Here is a 21526-nt window from a genome sequence, read left to right as displayed (position 1 = left end):
TGCCGATCTTTATACGTTGTGCTAGATGTTACCTGTCAGTGGCAGACCCGCCCCTCTTAAAGCGCCATAGTTAAACTATTAAAATGTGTTTCCCTGGATGGAATTATAAATTATTAGATTCGTACGTGATCTTAGCGGACCTTATACAAATGTTTCGAGGCTCTAATCCCTCATTGTGTCCGAGGACCGGCAATCCGAGGCCAAGGCTGAGGACCTAGGACCGCCCCTCGGTCCTCGAGCCGGTCCTTGGCCTTGGACCGGCTCGAGGAACATATCTCTGGAATTGGACTCACGAAACAGAATGCAAATACAATACGATCCAATATTTCTTCATTTAAATAGCGCTTTCTTAACGGCTGCAGCCGTTTAAAAAACGCTTTACAGAACAGCGAACATAAAATGACAAAAATAATACAACAGGACACATAACACAAATTGAGTCATTTGTCTTATTTGGTGTCATGCAAAAGACGAAAGTCAATCCTCTTATATAAGCAAAATATATCCAACCAACCAACAAAACGTACACAAGATGAACAAGTCAAATGAGGAAATCTTATAGAAAGTGTGCAAGAGTCCATTAGCTTTCCAGTTCACTCCTTCAATTTACAGTTACTTGTTACATACACATGGACTGAGATTTTGTCAATCCATTAGCAGGGCTGAAAACCGACAGAACTCCACTTCCATAACAAAATTTGTCTTTAATATTTTTTACATTTTATTAAGAACATCACTACGCGACGGTCATGGCAGGGTATTAATGTAATAGGACAAAAATAATTAGTATGGATGAATTATACTTTCCCGATTCTGCTTTAGTAAAGAAAGCTTATATAAATTCTATAAATTCACATTAATCAGATCACAAAAGTCAAAATTGAAACTCAGCACTGTATTTTGCAAACAACCCCCCCCCCCCCATTGTTGATAGACTGTATGAGATCATTTTAGCATGGACAAAATGTTGGTTTCTACTGTAATGTCTCGAACGGCATCATACTGGTGCTAAAGTTGGACACTGGATATTTTAAAAATATCCGTAACCCCAATGGTGTTACGGTCATAACGATTCTGAATTCCGTGATTGCCGAAACAAAACACGGGCAATCCATAACATTTGGCAGTTCTGCATTCAATATTATAATCAAGTACCGGTAACTGGAATCCGGGTGCTGGTCTACTCATTTACAGTGTACGTTTATTTCCCCACATAATAAGTCCCCTCTGCTAGACCGTGGCCTCAATGTCCTGTGTCTCTTCTCCCTCCAGGAGGCTGTATGACGCGTGACTCTGGAAAGGCCTCTGCAGAGGGTGAGCGAGAAGTTTGGCCATGCAATTGTGCAGCTCGATGGCAGGGCCACTTAAAGAAACCTCAAAGCGATAGCACATGCCCTTGGAGTCAAGGTTGCAGAAAGACATGTAGTTCTCCTGGAGACGGAAAACAACACTTTAAGGACCACAGTTGGGAAATGAGAAAATAACGTGTAGGCCCCTACACTTGCATGGTGATAGACAACCACAATGTATGCCATCGGAAGTCGAAACATAGATCACAGATAGATAGATAGATAGAAGATTGATAGATCACATACAATAATCACTGAAACGCCTGATCAAATCGATCAAACACGTGAATGAATTTCATCTGTACTTCCACTACCGGTATTTTATATTTTAGAACGCTTATCATGTTTAGATTCACAGAGATTCTGGGCGAGACCACACCTTAGACTGGCACAAGGCACATAAAGAGCGAGACAAAAACATGTGAGTCAGGCGAGTGACCATTAGTGAGCTTCTTGCTTTGTCAATATCAACTGTCAGCTCGGTGAGAGTTGCCACTCACCCGCCAGCTTGTATCCTCGCCGTGATCTTCGGTGCCGTTATGGAGGTAGACCACATCAAAGAAAAAATAGGGAGACTGTAGCATTTTCTGAAGGACACAAACAAGAAATGAACGTACTGTGGCCTTGCTCAAATGCACCTGGACAGTAGTTAGGAAGCAGATGACCATCTAGCCAAAGTAAAATTGCCTTTTCTTTTTTTTTTGGGTGGGAGCAGGGTCATGCAACGGAACTCAAACCAAAAGCCCAAAGTCATTACAATTGAGCGAATGCCAACCCAAGGATGTTCAAAGTACCATATTTTCCACACTTAAAAGGAACACTGGATTATGAGGCACACCTTCAATGAATGGGCTATTTTGTAAAACGTTTTCATACATTGGACGCACTGGTTTATAAGATGCAATCTACAATGCATGCACGAGATGGAGCTATGCTCCTTCCGTTCGACTCGAGAGGCGTTCATGACCCCCTCCGAAAAATGTAAATTAATGATTCCGTCAATCAAACTATGAAAATAGAAAATAATGCATCAAAACAGACAGAGATGGCAAGCATCTTTGGTCCAACTTACGCTGACAGCCTCCGAGGTGTTGAGCTGGAGCTGTCCAGCATGACGGCTGTAAATAAGTACGGTCCTCACTACGTAAGGAGGTGGCACAGTCTGAACGTTCTCCATCGATGGCAGCTCAATCTTCTGACGACTGTTAAATGGACACGCCTATCTTAGTAAAATCATCTTTATACCGAATCTTTTGGGAAATGAAGAAGATGGGTTCTGAGAGTGCTCACATGACACTGAGAAGATCTTCCAGGTCTGCAGAGGACAGTTAAGGCTTGAACTAAAAAAAAAGACTTATTCCAATGGTGCCTGAATGGGCAGTGAATGGAAGGATACTGAAAGTCTCACACATGTTGGTGTCCAGGTCATAGAGACAGCTGCACAGCTCCCGGGGGTCTGAAGTGAAGCCTGAGAGCTGAGACAAAGTGGAACATTTTTTGACATTTGTTACCGGGCCGCAAAGAGATAACAACCTTCATTAAAATCACATAGGTTTATTTGAATTAGTCTTCTGGGTATTAGGCACAGGTTCATTTTGAAAATCAACTACTTGTACTTTGACCTGGCTACACGTCAGTGACATAATCTCACCCTTCAAACATCGACCCCAAAAGAGATACGACTGAGGAGCTTCAAGAACCAACAACGGTGAGATGAATACTGTAAGGACACTTTTAGAACTTTGTTTTCTTCATTCAATGGATATAAAATTTCGACCAAAACATTTTACCGTTCAAGTAGCTGCTTTTTGTGATACTGTAAATGAGACAAACTTTCCACCAGCAAACAGTTTCAAATACCAGTCACGTGTTAAACTTGAGGCTTCTGCTACAAAGAAAAACAAATTAGCCAATTCAAGCCAAGTAGAACATCTGAACTGTATTTAGGGTTAATCAGAAGAAGTTAAAGAAGTTAAATGGTGTTATTAGTTAATTCTGATGACAACCACATCCCTATTTATAAGAGAGTGTATACACTTGTGCAACCACACTATCCCAAGTGTTTATTCTTACTATTCTTTTTTGCACAGGTTACACGTCACATTAATAGTGTCAATTTTCTAATTACCGGTATTTAATTTATTTCTCTTTTTTAAGTCACAAAAAAAAAAACTGGCACAAAACTCGGGTCTGTAGAGTTTTTAAAGCCACTGTATGTGGATATCGAGCATTCTCATAGAGTCCAATTTTCTTTTTTGATTAAAATAAAAATAATAACAAATAAAGAAAGAAAGAAAGAAACCCACACCCACTCAATTCATCTAAACCTTGCCAAGACAAAGCACCCTGCTACAAAATAAAGGTTGGGCGGTACATATGGGCTAACTAATCACAATTATTTCCATTGAGATTAAAATAAAAAATTATTGAATTATCTATTAACTTCAAAACGTAATATTTATCCAACGACTAAAACTCAACGATTCAAGTATACAAGCATTCTCAAATAATAGCAATTAAAAAGAAAACAAAACGACTGTTCATGCTGTGCGCACCTTGGCCTCTTGGTGGCAGTGTGGTTCCGTGCATGCATATAGAGTACCGGTACACACAAGGACATAAGATGGAAGCTGCGATTGAACTCGATTAACATTCCTCATTCTTCACAAAACTGGAATAATTTGTGCCTCTGGGTATTGCTATCTTACTTGTTTGTCTTTGCACTGAGTTTGTGTGAGCTTATTGGTTATTTGAGGGAATAATGCACACAAAGTCGATGCTGATTGCCTGCTCGTGCTCGCATGTCAATGGAAACCTACATTGAGTTGCGCATTAGCTTTTGTGATGTTTAAAAAATGAAGCACATCTAGTATTTAACCATGCAATGTGTGTAATTGTTGTTGCTGTGTTTTACAGTCGACTCCAACTACGGTGCCATCTTAAAGGACGCTCAGGGGGAGCGGAATCACAACACGCTACACGCTTGCTACACAAGCAACATGGTGCATTGAGGATAGTTTCACCACGCCGTTCAGTTTTCTTTGATTATAACATTTTCAAGATCGAGAGAAGCCAAAGTAAAAATCTTGATTGCATGTAGATGAATCGCCCAGCCAGGCTACATAGATACTGCCTTCCCAAAAGGTCAACTGACTCACCCACAGAGCGTCATCATTCACCACCACCAGCGCAAACTCGTGCCGTTTGTCAATCTTGTGCTTCGTTCTGACAAACATCTCAATCATCTTCTGGGAAATGTTCAAGGCGTTCGTTTTAGAGCTGGAGAGAAGGACACATAATGAAAAAAACCCACTACCACTTTCATTAGGGTGAGGAAAGTTTAGAACAACAGGAGCCTACCCGTTAAAAGACTCCAGCTTTGGTAAACACATCTCTTCAGAAAGGTCCAGGCAGATGATCTATTGAGAGGAAAACAATAACACATTAAGATATTAAGATCATTAAGATATCCTTTATTTGTCCCACACTGGGGAAATTTACAGTCTGCAGCAGCAAATTTGGGGGGGTAGAAAGAAGAAAAACAAAGTGTTTGCAAGCACAAAAATAAATGTAGACAAAGAGAGCTGTACACAGTTCAATATAAATATATATATATATAAAAGCATGATGTGGGCTTTACACTGGTCAACAGCAATTAATTTAATCAGACGGCTTTATGCGTCCCTAAGCGTTTTCTGGACGCTGATTAAAAAATGCCTTTATTTTTTTCCCCCGCCTGTACAAAATTTCACCTGCTGCTCAACCTAACCCTTAATTCATAAATATGACTGAATATAGTACTATATTGCATTTTATTTTATTTTCATAATAATAGTACGATTATTAAGATAACCTTTATTTGTCCCACACTGGGGAAATTGGCATTATGCATTATGAAATCCTGCTATTATTATGAAAACCGAATGTGCTGGAGGGAAAAAACGACTGCGCAAAAATGAACCTAGAAAAGTTTATTTGCATCTGTCGTTGAAAAAAATAATTAGTAAAAATTGTTGACCGTAATTATTTGAATCTGTAAGAAAAAAAATACAAGTTGGGTTATAAAGTGGTGAAAATTTGCAGTCAATCTTTGGAGTTTTAGAAATAATGAGCATAAGTGACAACATTAAGTTTTCTTCTGAAGACATCTATGCAAAATAAAACAATTATTAAATGCATGACGTCAAATCTATTACTAATTATAACTTTACATTATCACTTAAAATATTTTATTGTACAATTAATACTTTCATTGAATAACTATTACTTATGCCCCTAACACAAGTGACCCAACTCAGTGAAAAATTAATAAAAATGCACACTTCCATTCGAAATATTAATCAAAAAGAGCCCCCTCCCTCCCAAAAAAAACATTGTCCTTCAAATTTGTCAAGCTGTGGTTCTGCATATTTGCTAAAGCGGCCTCTCAAAACTCAACTTTTCTTACATGAAATCTGATTGTTTTATTCAGAATTATTATTATATACAGGTACTTTCCTCCTTTATATTAAAGAGCTCTGCTAAGAGCGAACAATCACTTTTGGAAAATCCTTTTTTTCCTTCAATCCAATGGAAGTTCCCAATTTTAACGATACCTAGAATTTGGTGAACCCTTGCGTGAGCTTACCACTTTTTCTGGACAGTTGACCCGAGGAATTCGGATTTGGTATTCAGCTGCTGGGGAGACAGAGGCTGCCAGTGCTGGCTGCTGCGGCGTGGGCTTGAGCCTCTCCTTGCAAACAGCGGCCAAAGCATGTTGTACGACTGTGGCGGCAGAAGCGACAGCAGCAGGGGCAGAAGTCTGAGCTCCAACCGCGGAGATGGTCGTGGTGGTGGAAGAAGGAGGACTGTCGCTGGTCGAGGCCTCGCCCTCGCCCTCAACTCGACTCCCCACGGCCGGCTGTGATAAACTGGGATTACCTCCGCCTCCGAGGCTACCTGTGCTGCTTCGACGGTCCTCCGCACCTTCAGGGTTGGAGCGGGTTCGGGGTCGCAATTCCACCTGGTGCTCCTCGCCATCTGCAGGGCCAGGCTCGGAAGTTTCCATGGATAAGCAAGCTGCTTAGTTCAGAACAAGACTTTAGTGGGTGAATGCACAGATATTTTGATTCATCCGTACATTTTTGATAGCGCTTGGCCTCCTTTCAGTTTTTGATGAGCTGGAACCGATTCCAGATGACCTATCCAACTCAGGACTGGTCGCCAGCTAATCATGGGGCACACAGAGACAAACGACCATTCACACTCGCATGAATCACACCTATATGTATGGCTTTAAGTCACGTGAATATTTTGGAATATTGGCCGAACCCACACAGGAACAAGGAGAACATGCATTTCAACAAACAAGATTTAGCGATTATATAATACAGTAGAGTGAAATTAGGTTCCCTGCTCAAACTAATGATAGTGTAGAGGTCACAACAAGCAGCATGTTGTTGAATAGTATCATTGTAATGTATGTAATGAGCTGCATGCAGTGGATACGCGGCATCCTTAAGAGCAATTAGGGGGAAAAACATTCATACAATAAAAGAAGAAACCATTATGGATGGACAAAGCAATATGGATGCTATTGTTTGATGACAGCGCGGTAGCAAAAAATGAGCATTTACAATTAGTTAGCTTTAATTGGAAATTTTAAAGACCAATTTGCTCCGTGCGAAAGGACGTACAATTCATGTAAGGAGTAGACCTACCAAATTAATCGCTTTGAGAGTGCAAGGATGCAAACACCGTCAAACTCATTGAAAATAGACGTATAGATGTACAGTGTCCCCGAACAGCTAGCATTTGTTTTGAACTTCCGTCAAGGAAATGACAACTTAGGCCACGGAGCATTGTGGGTAATGTAGTTTAGTATCTAAAGTATCTTGCCTTCTCTTTAAAACAAAGAAAAAAACATACACATATAAAAGGACAATTTACAAATACATATATGTTGTACTTTCTATGGACTAGGGGGAGATTTTGAAACTTTTTTTCAAACCATCGTGGAGATGGATGGGGAAGATGACAAGAGTCATCAACGTAAGTACACACAGTCAGCTAAATTGACCCAAGTAAGATAATATTGACAGATGCCAGGCACGTGCACACAAAAGCACAAATACTATTAAAATGTTGTGTATTGTAAGGCTGGGATTTTTTTTAAAACACCGTCGTAATTCAGAACTACAATCATCCCCATATTTAATTTGCACAAATCCCGTGTTAACACAATATTTCATAGCCTTCTATTTTAAAAGCATGAATTTTCAAGCTGGTCAAAACAGGAAAGGGCACCAAGTGACGAGAATGGGTGGGGACTTTCCACTGACTTTATTCATCACACTAAACAGTGGTTGGCAGATGTGCGGAGTAATGAACATTTCACATTAAAATAACTGCAGCGACAGTTTAATTCTCTATATTCTGTGCGTTTTGCGGTGGGAGGGGAGCATCTACGGCAGAAAGTTCAACTGTCAAGTATGGAGGTAGGTCAAGGATACGTGATTCACTCTTTGTTATTGAAATTTGACATGATGTTATGATGTTGCATGATGTAAAGCTTTTAAATAACTTTGGAAATGACAATAACGTTGTGATTTTGTTCAATCAATCGCTGAGAAAACAAGATTGAACAGTGGAAGAATGACGAACGTATGAACGACTGCAAGAATAAACTGAATGAATCCTCTTCTAATCATGTTACACTGTTACAGTGTGATTATTGCATCAACATAATATTTTTTTCTTGACATTTCATTTTCACATTCTTCTATCAAGATTCATACGGTTAGATATATTTATTACCGGTACATATATTTTGTGTGTGTGTTTGCATGAGAACATGTTAGGTGTTGGAATGTCGTCCAGTGGATTTTTGGGATTGCCTTGCAGAACAGGAATGTATCCCTATTGTTCTCTGACTGGATGCATTTGGAATGAGGAATTCAAATATGTCACCAAGAAGGATCTGCAAAATAAATGATAAATTCGTTTGGCCCAAATGATTTATTAAATTAGTAAGAAAATGTACATTTTAGCTTAGATGTTGCTGGAATGTTGAACTTGTAGATAGGTGGTTAAATAACAAAGTTGATTTCTTTTTTTTTGTGCACTGCACAAGATTATTTGATGCATGAATATTTGTACAGGCAGGAAGTTACATACAGGATGTTTTAGTTTCCCCCCTTTCCGTAGCTCAAAACAATAGGTGCCAATAACATCTCCTTTGAGAGAACAACAGATTTAATCATTGAAAGTAATTAAAAACCTTCTTAATGATCAATTCGTAATTAATATACAATAAATGTGGTGAACAAAGCAGAGCGCCCCTCATGAACAAGAGGGTCACTTTCAAACTGTTGGCTCTGTGATTCCTCTGCCCTGTATAGCATCATTATTGCACACTTGCTTAAGTTGTCTGTACCCTGTAACTTTCCATTTTGAGAATTAGAATAAGTGTCCTGAGACACTAAAAACCATACCACATGGTTTTGCAGCAGTTTAGCTTGGTCCGATGTGACAGCCTGGATACCGCGTCCAGCAGTGACAAGGAGCTCACGACGAGCCTCGACCACAAGAGTCTTTATCCTGAGGTGGAGCCTTCTCCAGCCGAATTGGCTCAGTGTGAAACTGAAGTGGGCATGCTGTTCAACATCATTGCCGAAGTGAACAAAAAGATGGGCTCACTAAAGGCACCAAGGTAATGTAGGCGGTTCTTAATCTCAATGGGACCAACCTGGTTAAAGAAATGTTAAACAAACAAATAAATAAATATGTGAATCAAAAGGATTCCCTTCAATTGTATTCACATTTGACAGGATTTTTAATCTACACCAAATTGACTGCAATTGTCTAACGAGTACAGGATACACTCTGCACCTTACATTAGGAACACCTGCACCATATGAGATCCACCATTGTTGTGTTCGAAATTCAACTTTTACAAAGAAATTTTGAAGAAAAAAAAAAGCAAAACATTGGGAAAAACTTTCATTAATTTACACCACTGAACCTGCAACCACAGTAACAACAAAAATAAAATAAAGTAGTACCTCTGACATTCGTAATAATTTCCTTGTATTTGATATCATTAAATTATACAGGTGTAACGAAAAAAGTTAATCGGTGAATATAGTTGTTGGCCTCACAATAATCACAGTTGCCTTGACTTTAAGCAGCATCCTACCGCCCCTCTGCAGTGAACCAGGTGATTTGAGACCACCAAGACCGGCCAGTCCTCTATTTCCTGACCTGCTTTCACACAGGCTAGTCAGAAGCATACCAGAGAAGAAGAGTGCCTCTGATGTCAAATGTCGACCTTCACTGCCTTACCAAGGTTTCTCTCTTTTTTCCCGAATGTTTGTTATATAGTGGCAGAGATAGTGTGGTGGTGGGATCAATTGCCTGTAAAAATATGATGAGGCGATGAACAAATACAGCATGAAAACAGACACATAAAATCAAAGGCCTTCTGTCAGTATCCACCCGACTTAATCCACTTTCTCTATCACGTTGCAATTAAAGATACTGTCAGTGCACAGAAACACAATATAACGTGCCATGTACATCATTTGGAACAGTTCAGAATCATTATTTATCTAATAACATGATAAAATAGAAGAGTCAGAATCAGAGGGTCGAAATGCTAACGTCATTGCGGGCTAGCTCGCTGGCCCGATCGACATCAGGCCCCACCCGTAGGGACACATGTTTAATCTTTTTAGTTAAAGAAACATTTGCTAATATAGTTCAAGATACATTGTAGGCACAATTGTTTCTGACAGCTCCAGTAAGATGTCATTAAGGTGGCAACGCATAGAGGCTGAAATCAACATCCATATACATATTGAAGGAAGAGTGGAAGCAGCCAAGAGAAATGCCAGTTGTGCGAATAAATGAATACAATTTCATGAAAAATATGCTGCTTTTGGAATTATAAATATAGGTCAGTGCTTCTGGTGTTAAGGCCTGCAGAATAGACCTTGCTGGTCCTGACAGCGCTCCACTCCATAAAATCAACAAAAGAGCCTTCCTGAATCTTTTTTAAAATGATTTGTAATCACATCTTCACATATCTTCCTGTAGGGGGCAGTAATGTGATGTGGGCTCAACTTAAGGGGGCCCTGACTGCTGTGGAGGACTCACTCAACTGCAGACGTTCCTGGGCAACCCCCATCACATCCTCTGACCGAGACAAACCAAAAGAACATCTAAGAGCAGCTCAGGACAGCTGGGCCAAGGCTACTAAGGTATTCAGTTGTTCCATCTCCGTCTCCAGACCACTGGGGCTTGAACAAGGACTTCCTGAGGTAACAAAGCTCAGAGGGGAGCCACTATTGACACAGCAACAATTGATGCTTCCAAATGACCATGTGTCCTTGTCAGTACTGTATGTCTTTATCACCGATTTGCGTCTTCTGCTTCCTGCAGATTTTGGAGGAAATGGAAAGGGAATTTGGGATTTCTTGTCCATCAGATGTGGCAAGGGAAACATTCCAGGAGGTAGTCATGGAAAAGCGTGTCGACTCTCCTCCAGTGCAGGCTCAACTGGGAGAACTGCAGAGAGCGCACAGCATCCGCCAGGTGGAGGAGGAAGCGAAGAGCAAGGTTGTTGTATTCAGAATTTGTTATTTTTGCAGATTATGTGGTGCTGTTCGCTTTTTCAATCCGGGGGATCTCCAACACTCACTGGAGCAGTTCGCAGCAGAGTGTGAAGCGGTTGGGATGAAAATCAGCACTTCCAAATCTGAAACAATCGTCTTCAGTCGGAAAAGGGGGGAGTTCCCTCTCCGGGTCGGGGATGAGATCTTGCCCCAAGTGGAGGAGTTTAAATACCGGTATCTTGGAGTCTTGTTCATGAATGAGGGAAGGAGTGATTGGCAGATCGACAGGCGGATCCGTGCAGCGTCTGCTGTGATGCGGACTTTGTATCGATCTGTCGGGGTGAAAAAGGAGTTAGCCAAAAGGCAAAGCTCTCAATTTACCGGACGTTCTTCATTCCTATCCTGACCTCTGGTCACAACCTATGGGTCATGACCGAAACAACGAGAGCCCGGATACAAGCGGACAAAATTAGTTTTCCCCACAGGGAGTCCGGGCTCTCCTTCAGAGATAAGGTGAGAAGCTTGGCCATCCGGGAGGAGCTCAGAGTCGAGACACTTCTCCTCCACGTCGAGAGGCGCCAGATGAGGTGGCTCAGGCATCTGATTAGGATGCCTCCTGCACACCTCCCTGGTGAGGTGTTCCAGGCATGTCCCACCGGCCGGAGGCCCCGGGGATGACCCAGGACACGCTGGAGAGACTATGTCTCATAGCTGGCCTGGGACAACCTCAGGAGCCCCTGGGAAGAGCTGGAAGAAGTAGCTGGGAAGAGGGAAGTCTGGGCTTCCCTGCTAAAGCTATTGCCCCTGCGACCCGACCCGGGATAAGTGGTAGAAAATGGATGGATGGATGTGTGCGTATACAGAAGTTGTACTGTACTCAGCATACTATAAGAATTTAATAATGAATGGGGTGGGAGGGTGGGGGCGTGGCAGAGCGGGCACAAGATCTTTCTCTATTTTGTAATACATTTTTATTCCTGTGATGAAATTATTGATCTGTAGCATCAACTTTGGTGACTCATTGTGATAAACAATGTATGTTTCGACAGTATACAGGATTCAAATCAGAGTGAGTCTATGTGCTAAGTCTACGTTCTTCGGTTGTCCAGCAGGTTGATCAGCAGAGGACCTGGGGGTCAGCCATTTGCTCTCCTTCAGTCACCACTGCAGAACGGGCCTCCTCGTCCTTTCCATGTTCTCCTTTGCTTATGAGAAGAGCTGCAGGACGCTCGTTATCTTCAGGAGGTGATGGCTCCCCTCTGAGCTTTGTTACCTCAGGAAGTCCTTGTTCAAGCCCCAATGGCCTGGAGACGGAGATGGAACGACTGAACAGGTAACTACACCATATCAATTTAGACCTCCTCCGATTACTAACTGCTACTACTATGACTACTATTATATTCTTCAGCAGAATCTACCAACGCAAATCAAACAATATTGGGAACCATGATAAGACTACAGTACGTGACCCTGTTTTAAAGTAGGGCAGTAGTTTAGCAGCAATGCTCGGTAGGGCTCAGACCGTTCCTGTCACGTTACATACGAAGCAGGAAAAGCGAACTACTTTGTACGTAACAGAGAAAACGAAAATAAGTGGATCCCCGAAATAGCAGACACCGACAAGGACTTTGTAAAACAATAATATTTATTATAAACTAAAATCCTGACTAATAAACAACAGAAAACACCGGTCACAGAACGATAGCCAGGAAATAAGGAACGCGACAACAGAAAGCGCTGGTAAAAACGAGCACCAGGAAATAAGGAAACGCAACAACAGAAAACGCTTGCAAAACAACGGCAAGGAAAATATGTTTAAACGAGTACTGATTCACGTACGCTAAGATAATGATTCCCATGGGACGACGATAATATAACCAACCGCAAAATGGTAACGAACGATAATTTGTGAAATATGGGCAACAGCAGTGGCACGGCATGTAATACTCCGGCAATGGGTCGACCGCCGGAGCACCTACATATAGCAGGTGCAATCACTGAAAAATAGGCAGCAGGTGTGCAGGCGGCAGAAGTGAACGCGTGTCACCTGCTGCCGAATATGGAAGATGACAGTTCCCAAGCCAAAGTGCACACAGTCATAAACAACTGCATTTTTACTGCTTAGCTCATGAAAAAAAGAGCGATTATCTATGTGTATGTCTTGAGCCAGTGGCGTGGCCAGGGTGTCACATATCAGTGCATCTGTCATTCTTTATCATGCAATCCACAGTCAGGGTTTCATGCACTGGTTCGCTAGATAAAAGCTTATCAGCGTGATCAATTGTCACAGTTAGCCGATGCCATTTTGCAAACGCTGATCAATGGCTCAATGACATTTATTTTATGAAAGGCATTTCTAAACTTTTGTCTGACATCGTTCCAAATGCCTTAAAAATGTTTAAAATAAGCTCTTCACAACAATATGAAAACGGGTCCGTCACACAAAGAAAGACATTAAACTCCACTTTAGTTGCCTTCACAGCGTTTTGTGTGGGGTGGACAATGGAAGAACATTCAAACTCCATTCACGAAGGTCGGAGCCGGAATTGAACCCTGCACTTCTGCACTGTGAGGCGGACGTGCCAGAGGTCATGGAATATTCATGTAATGTCATCTGTAATGAAATGGATCTTTAATTGTGTTATTGTACAGAATGGCTCTTTTTCGAAATCACAGGGACGGACGGACACACACGAAAGGGCTGAATTCTAAGAGAAAGTGGAGCCTGGGGTGGGGGTGGTCTGTTTGGTGGCTGGGGAGTGGCCAGTGGTGGCTGCTCCGCCTACTCCAATCATCTCTGGTGCTTTAAAGGTACATTGAGAAGCTGAAGGCCAGGAATGAGCATCTGACTGTTGCTCTGGAGCGAAGAAGAGCAGATTACGAGCAGATCCGTGTCACACTCGAGAGACTTGAGGCCGACTACTCTGCCATGCATCTGTCTCTCCGATATTGGTACACAAATACAACAACACTTGTCATATAACATGCTTATCACTTGTTCGCAACATGGAAATATATCAGAATTGTGCTGTGGTTTGTTGGTTTCACCAGTGAGGAGTGTGAAGAGGCCTACAGTGAACTCTTCTCACTTTATGATGCTCAGAGGCAACAAAGCATTCCCCTCCAGATCGCCAGAGCAGGTTTCAATAAACCTTTTTTTTATGTTCGCTACTCAGTGCACACTCATGTCTTCGCATTATGTGTGTGTGCTTATCATTCACCAACACCAACTGTTGTTTTTTCTTGTCGCCAGCAGGGGGCGATAACAAGCAGCAGCCTGGCAGTCCAGCTCAGAACAGGAAAATTGCGAGTGAGGAGATGTCAACCTCCTTCACCGAGGAGATGGAAACACACACAGTGTGGAGGTGATGTTTTGAAGGACTCCCTGGCGCACTAAGCTAATATTAGAAATGGCAAAGTAATTCAGAATCTGTAACTCCAGAATTCCTGAGCTAAGTGATCGAGAGGTTGCGCTCCGTCAGCTAATTGAGCGTCTGAAAGAAGACCGGGCGGCCATTTGCCTCCCGAAGCCACGTCCACATCAAGCAGTAGTCAAAATGAGCCCAGATGCTGGTTACCCTGCTGGACTGAGAGTGGGACACTTATCCAAAGAGCCTGCTGAGGGCAAGAGAGATAAGACGTCTCTGTTCCATGAGCTGATCACTACCAGGGTAAGAGTCTAGATCAGTAGTTCTCACCCTTTTTTGAAGTCCTGCTCAGACTTTTTTTTCCCAGCCAAATTCCCCCGAACTAGCGCAAATCATTTTTGGATGGAAAAAAAATGAATGAAATCAGAGTGCTGTGCCATTAGTGTCTGATTTCTTAGTTTTCTCACTCACTTTGGTACATTTCTTATTTCAGAATTGCAATGCTCAAAATAATTCATGCAATTAGCAAAACATCGTGGTTCCCTTGCAAAAGCCACATTCTTTTTCATCATGCTTAGTAGATCTCTCAAAGGTAAATAACTGTATCATTGAACATGTCAGTGCCATCCAAAATGTCAAGTCTTTGTGTCATTGTGTACAGACAACGCAGTCAAATTGCTGAGCCATGTTGTCAATACAACTGTGTAGTATGGAGGCATGTTCTGGGGTCAACTGCCACAAGTTAGAATGACAATTATTCTAAATTGAAAGTGATGCCCGCTTTTTGCTTGCAAGAGACTGGGTAAGATTCACATTTCACTTTTACTGTACATGCTGTAATTTGCTGATTAACCATCTCGCTGTGATACAGAAAAGACACCACTGCACAGGCAAAAAATTGAAAACAAAGAAAAGTGAACATGGGTCAATCTCCTTATAGGGGAAAAAACACAGCATAGACCAGTATGGTTTTGTTGTGTTTTTGTGCTGGTCTTGCCCGTGTCACCAGCTTTCTTACTGAATTCACTCAACGAGTATAACAATGAATCATATTAGCTTAATGGTTATTCTACTTGTTCAGGAGGAGATGTCGGATCTCCGTGCTCATATTCGTCTGAAGGAGAAACAGCTGAGGTGTCTGGAGTGGAGTGCAGTGGCCCAAAAAGCCCGGGAAGCATCTGGAGCACGTGCTCCAGAAAGCCTCCGAGAGGAGCCGCAGGACTGTAAGACTGAACAACAGGTAGACTGTACGAACAGCAGCACACTTTTCTGTTACTTTTTTAAGTGACACGAAGTCAAGGTGAAGTGTACAAGAGGGAGCAGGGCGTTGGTCTTTTGTGACAGACCCGATTCAAATCTGGGCGTCCCACCTGGGAAATCATACATCTCGCTACCAAAGCAGAGAATCCCTCCAGACCGAGAAGGATATTTTGGTCAAACAAGGTCTTTAGATTAGAGCTACTCTTCACACCTCTGCCACTGTCAAAGGACAAGGACACGGCAGAACACATTGTCACACACACTGCAGACAAAAGTATTAGGACACAGTTTGAAATGGTGTGTGATTCGGTCATTGCAAGTTCAATTTATTTGAACACACAATAACCCAAATTACATTTGGGATCCTTGCCAAAGGCTATTCAGTCACAGCATGTAATTTCATGTCTTGGATATGTGTTAACGTTTTTGTTTTTTTCTTGGGGGTGGGGGTTTGTTTCCTTCTTAGAGGCTCTGCAAGAATGCCGATAATGTGTGTAGTGATGGTGACGTGTCTGGGCTCAGGACGAAGCCCATCTTGAAGGAACTGCAGGCACTACTTCAGAGGTGAGGTGTTGGTTTGTCAGTTTTGATTTGACATCATGTCACCTTACCTGATAGCTGCCAATGCTGGCAAATGCGCTCCAGCTTCTGTTCATTGCTTTTGAACAAGACCAAGTGGCTCTCTGTATCAGGTGCAGAGGAGAGCATCTTTTTGAAAGACAGTGTCATATAGTAGATAACAATGACGCAATAATTGTTACAGAGTATCTTATATTTACAGTGGTCAACTCTCTCGACGTAGAATTATTTTTCTGAATATTATCCAGTAAGGCGGGCGTGTCACTCATTTTTGTCATGGGCCACATTTTAGTTCCCGTTTCCCATATGGAGGGCCGTTATGACCGAAACCAAATAAAAAAAGTCAATAATGGTTTATTCAACTATTGTTTATAAAATTATTGTTTTTGAGCAAGTTACTGTACTGAGAGGCTTGGTGAAAAAATGCTTACAATATGTCTCTTATTTATTACATATGAGAATTAACAATTTTGGTAGGGATTTTAGCAAACATCATGGAAGTTGACATGTTTTATTTGCCTCCGCGGGCCACATAAAATGATGTGACGGGCCAGATCTGGCCCCCGGGCCTTGAATTTCACACCTGTGAAGTAAGGTGTGTCCGAAATGGGTGTTGATATAATGCAACGGGAAAAGTGTGGGTGTTACAAGGGTATGATGCCCTTGCACTAGTTTCCACTGGGTTTGGTCTTAGCTCAGGGACCTATCCGATTCTTATATTCGTCCGACTTCAGAAATGTAAATGCTGCAATTCCTCTTATTCACCTTATCGGCTTGTAGGGAACACGCTCTCAAGAGGAGACTGGCGCTTGTTTATGACTCGCTGAATGCAGCACTCCCAGACAGCACCTCTACCAGTAGGGAGAGTGATGAGCACGTGGCATGGATTGCGCAAGCTCACAGGTACAGCAAAATAAATTTTGAAAAATAGCAGAAACCTTTCAGTTGTGATATGTGACAGCGAATCTTCTTGCAATGTCACCATTCCAGTAAGGCCTTGAGCTCGTACAGACACATTCGCCGAAAGTACAGGGAGCAGGTGTGGAAGCTGGAGCAGAAACTAGCCGCCATGACGGAAAGTCAGCCCGTCCAGAACGAAACGTCGAAAACGGCGGGGGAAGATTCAGAATGGAGGAGAGAAGAGACTGTTCTGTGATCCGATTACGCGCCGCAGAGCCGAACGAAAGGAACATTTAATGACATTTCCTTCAAGTCATGATTGTAAAGTTTGGGTCTTATTAAAAATACTTCAAACAACCGACATGTACAAGAGTGTGCGGGTTTGTTCAATAATATAACTTCTGGAAAGAGTACAGGTTCTTGATTTGGACTGCCATCGTGGTCGGAGTGGGAACGCGACAACACAATGCGATCGTACAACTGCCGAACGGCTGTGTATGCTCCGTGTATCGCTGTGCGCTGTGGGCAGGCATCGCTAGTCGAACAAGCAAATACTATTTGTTCATATCATTACAAAGAGCAGTTGAAATGAAGTGTGCAGGAATGCATAACAATAAGACATGGAAAACATTGCTTGTTCTTCCATTGCGGAGGTATAATAAATGTCAATTTCAGAGCAGAACTCACGAAAATACACTTTTCCTGCAGCCAAGACTAGAAATTCTAAGAAAGTGGAGAAGCGCGTCACACAAAATATCTGCTAACCACATTTCATTCATTTATTGACATATTTATTTTTATTGTTGACTCGACTCAAGTTAAAAGATTATTATTTATAAAAAAACATCCTTTGGTCCATTTTCTGATCCGCTGATTTCCATTTGAACCACCCTCTAAACTCCAACCAGAGTAATAACTTTTGTGTAGCTTGACAAAAGAATGTCAGTCCTTTTCCTTACCAGAAAACCTTTCAATTGTCCCAAAATGGCACTTAATGTTTCCTTTATTTACCTTTGTGCTCTCCATTATTGCTCCTTTCCGTCCTTGCTTCCCACATGCAATCTCGCACCTCATCTCTCAATCCTCTTGCACCCCTCCCCTTCAGCCGACCCCGTGCTCCGCCTCACCCGACAAAGGTCAGCCGCAGCTGTGGACGACGGTCAGGAGGTTAAGGCAAAGGTTGGATGTCATGCGCGAAGGGTCGCAGCGATGCCCGGCTGTTTTGTTGTGCCTTGAATTAATGCTTGACCGTGGCGCCCTGACTCCCGCCCGGGCTGCCGTTTCTCTGGCAAAGGTCGTCGAATAAGGCCTTGTCCCCCACCCCTACCCCATACGTCCAGGTCACTGGCGCTATTGTTGTAAAAGTTGCCATTCAAGCAATTATCATTCGCCCCCATGTCCTCCTTCTTGAGGATCGATGTCCAACGTTTTGAGTTCATCAAAGGTTTTTTGTATATTCCACCACGGTCGTAAACTCTGCTTGACTCTTGTTCGATGTCTTTGTTTGGAAAGATGTGGATGATCTTTGATCATGATGGCAAATGCATCCACACTGGAGTCACATTTTCTCATTCTCTTGACTTTTGGATTACTTTTTGGAGAAATCAGCAGTGGCCAGGCTCCGCGTAGCCGTTGAACTGGTTTTGGAAGAGATGATTAAGGTAAATTGTATGTTAGCTTTGTGACGTTTTTAGGTGGATGTTTTTCTATTTAAACATATCTACCGTTTACTGTATGGCATTTTCTTTCTACCGAATCATGAAAAAAGAAATCTATCCATTTATTATTATTCTTATTATATCTTTGCTATATTTCACGGATAGGTCTATGCAAAAACAACAACAGCGGCAGCATATGTATATCTATGCGTCATATTTGCTGTTGATATTTTTGTTTTATGTTCTTGTTTTTACAAGGAAGTGTTGCATAAACAATGACTTTTAAACAGTGAGATCAAAAGTTGAATTTGAAGAGAATAAAGTGAAGTAAAAATATGTGATGTGATAAGACCAAAATCATATTTTTCAAGAGCAAAGGCATATTATTCGAGTTGAATTAATGTTACTGTCAATTGTACAGGGGCAGTCATAAGGGGAAGAATTTTTTTCTTCTGATGTTCCACTTTGCACAAAAGAGCAAGAAAGGAAAGTAAAGCCCACAAACTACGAATGAAAAACAATGTAACACTTTGTACACGCATGAAAAGCCAGATCATCAAAACAAAATGGTACTTACACAAAACTTGGTACCGAGACTACACGCGAAAACGCGACGAGGTCAAAAGCCACTAGTCAATGAGGAACGCAATGCCATAAACAATACTCCCACAACAGGTGTAGAACATTGGAGTCCTTAAATAGTGTCTCTATTGATTAACGATTGCCAGCAGGTGTGCTAGGAAGACCGCTCATGCCACCTGCTGGCCAGACCGAAAAACCGAAACGTGACAGTGTTCATCTGTAATAACAATGAATGAATACAAACTAACAACTAAGAAAGTCGATGATGAAGAACTAAAATTGAAATGGGTTGACTTTAAAGTGAGGAACCCCCCCCCAAATACTCATACCTGTATGTGGCATCACTGGTTTGCACGTCGGCCACACAGTCGTGGCACACAGTCTGTGTGGGGTTTGCATGTTCTTCCCATGCCTGCGTGGGTTTTCTGCAGGTACTCTGGTTTCCTGCCACATTCCAAAAAACATGCATGACAGGTTAATGGAACACTAAATTGTCCTTAAGTGTGATTGTGAGCGTGAACAGTTGTTCGTCTATGTGTGCCCTGCGATTGGCTGGCAACCAATTCAGGGTGTACCCTGCCTACTGTCCGAAGACAGCTGGGATAGGCTCCAGCACCCCCCGCGACCCGTGTGAGGATCAAGCGGTTAGGAAGATGAATGAATGAATATATAAATAGTTTGAGACTTTGATGAGATCTCAAGTTACAAACATACAATATGTGAACAAGATCCAAATAAAACAAAATAAAGGTTCAGCGGATCAGAAAATGGATGGATTGTTATGATTGTTGCCACCACCCCCTTTAAAATACATGCCTTTTTTGGGGGGAGGGTGGGGGGGCTGCTCTCTACAATTAAATTCATAAAAGATTTGGATTTTAATCTGTTTCTCAATGGCAATGATTGTTTGCCACTTTGTCTTGCGTTTGACTCAAATGATAATTCCGCAATTTCCACCCCTTTAACTTGTGGTTTTAAAATTTGAAAACTCTTTCAGCAAGTTCTGTCCTTGTTTTTCAAGAGGTCTGCAGATCTTTTAATTTTTAATACTGTAACTTTGTGTCTAATTTATTCAGAGAATGCCAACATTCTGGAAATGTTTGACAAATGTTGGTCCAAAACTGTGGCTTTTTGGATGTGAACGTTGACTTGCACTGGCTGTGTTTTTACGTGCACTAGTCACAGGTCACAGTGACCTTTGTTGACAGCATTATCTGGACACTTGAGTGCCACTGTGTGCACTTGCCTCGTACTCTCTGGATCTCATTCATGCTTACTTCGTTCCAACAACTGTCACCAGTTAGTGGATTGAGCACACTTACGTTTCATGATTTTCACAGACCTGCCAGATCTATTTTTGTTATTATTAATAATGTGTATTATTATTATTAGGAGTAGTAGTCAAAGGAGGAGGAGGAGTGTAATATTATTATGGACGTCTGATTGCAGTTCCTTATAAACGTACTTTTCACGTTTCGACTCCAGCAAATCAATTTTCTTCTTCTGTCATGTCAAGGCCTCTCGCCCGATGATTTTAAAAGGAATGACGGGCGCCATTTCTGTTGGCGGTGAATCAAAGTCACAACAGCACAAAATGCCGTTTTTAAACTGTGCCAAGATGTGGTCATCTGCATCCATCCATCCATCCATTTTCCGAACCGCTTAATCCTCACTAGGGTTGCGGGGGGTGCTGGAGACTATCCCAGCTGTCTTCGGGCAGTAGGCGGGGGACACCCTGAATCGGTTGCCAGCCAATCGCATGGGACACAGAGAGTTCAATCAGCCTGCCATGCATGTTTTTGGAATGTGGGAGGAAACCGAAGTACCCGGAGAAAACCCACGCAGGCTCGGGGAGGACATGCAAACTCCACACAGGGAGGCCGGAGCTGGAATCGAACCCGGTACCTCTGCACTGTGAAGTCGACGTGCTAACCACTGGATTACCGGGCCGCCCTGGTCATCTGCAAGAATACCTAAACAAAGTCTAGGCCACCCCGGACAGATTTTGCCCATGCCTCACGCCACACATGAGCTGGTCACCAAAATGGAGCCCTCAATCTTCAAGCTATGTTGGCTTGTAGACACATTAAATAAATACTAAATATATTCATGCGTTGTGAATTCACTCAGTACATGTGGCATTAACCTTCCCTCAAAATGTACTCAGAGATGTCACTCAGCACTCCGTGGGGGTGAATGGATGGCATCTCACCCTGAAACAAAAACACACACACACA

General features: G+C 42.2%; 2 protein-coding genes across 5 annotated transcripts; one reads left to right on the top strand and one right to left on the bottom strand.

Annotated features, from left to right (window-relative positions):
- Positions 1 to 313: 313 nt before the first annotated feature.
- babam1 (BRISC and BRCA1 A complex member 1) lies at positions 314 to 7193 on the bottom strand. 2 transcript variants are annotated; one of them, XM_052073942.1, is made up of 9 exons: positions 7049 to 7193; positions 5977 to 6407; positions 4710 to 4768; positions 4508 to 4628; positions 2746 to 2824; positions 2640 to 2664; positions 2422 to 2551; positions 1850 to 1936; positions 314 to 1431 (listed from the first exon to the last, which is right to left on the bottom strand). In XM_052073942.1, exons 2-9 carry the CDS (start codon positions 6394 to 6396, stop codon positions 1231 to 1233), a joined length of 1122 nt encoding a protein of 373 aa, XP_051929902.1. In that variant the 5' UTR covers positions 6397 to 6407; positions 7049 to 7193; the 3' UTR covers positions 314 to 1230. The 2 variants fall into 2 exon arrangements, with proteins under 2 accessions (XP_051929902.1, XP_051929903.1); XM_052073943.1 differs by having other exon boundaries at positions 2758 to 2824.
- Positions 7194 to 7655: 462 nt separating this feature from the next.
- Positions 7656 to 17410, top strand: ushbp1 (Usher syndrome 1C binding protein 1). Of its 3 annotated transcripts, XM_052073920.1 has the most exons (14): positions 7656 to 7825; positions 8837 to 9039; positions 9539 to 9675; positions 10425 to 10588; positions 10770 to 10946; positions 12052 to 12275; positions 13754 to 13894; positions 13994 to 14082; positions 14199 to 14307; positions 14385 to 14613; positions 15392 to 15550; positions 16037 to 16134; positions 16930 to 17052; positions 17140 to 17410. In XM_052073920.1, exons 1-14 carry the CDS (start codon positions 7820 to 7822, stop codon positions 17303 to 17305), a joined length of 2025 nt encoding a protein of 674 aa, XP_051929880.1. In that variant the 5' UTR covers positions 7656 to 7819; the 3' UTR covers positions 17306 to 17410. The 3 variants fall into 3 exon arrangements, with proteins under 3 accessions (XP_051929880.1, XP_051929878.1, XP_051929879.1); XM_052073918.1 differs by lacking the exons at positions 7656 to 7825; positions 8837 to 9039; positions 9539 to 9675 and having other exon boundaries at positions 9750 to 10588; positions 14196 to 14307; XM_052073919.1 differs by lacking the exons at positions 7656 to 7825; positions 8837 to 9039; positions 9539 to 9675 and having other exon boundaries at positions 9752 to 10588; positions 12055 to 12275; positions 14196 to 14307.
- Positions 17411 to 21526: the final 4116 nt, after the last annotated feature.

Source organism: Hippocampus zosterae, chromosome 8 (assembly GCF_025434085.1).
Source record: "Hippocampus zosterae strain Florida chromosome 8, ASM2543408v3, whole genome shotgun sequence".
Classification (NCBI taxonomy): Eukaryota; Metazoa; Chordata; class Actinopteri; order Syngnathiformes; family Syngnathidae; genus Hippocampus; species Hippocampus zosterae.
This window is presented reverse-complemented; position numbering and strand designations above follow the sequence as displayed.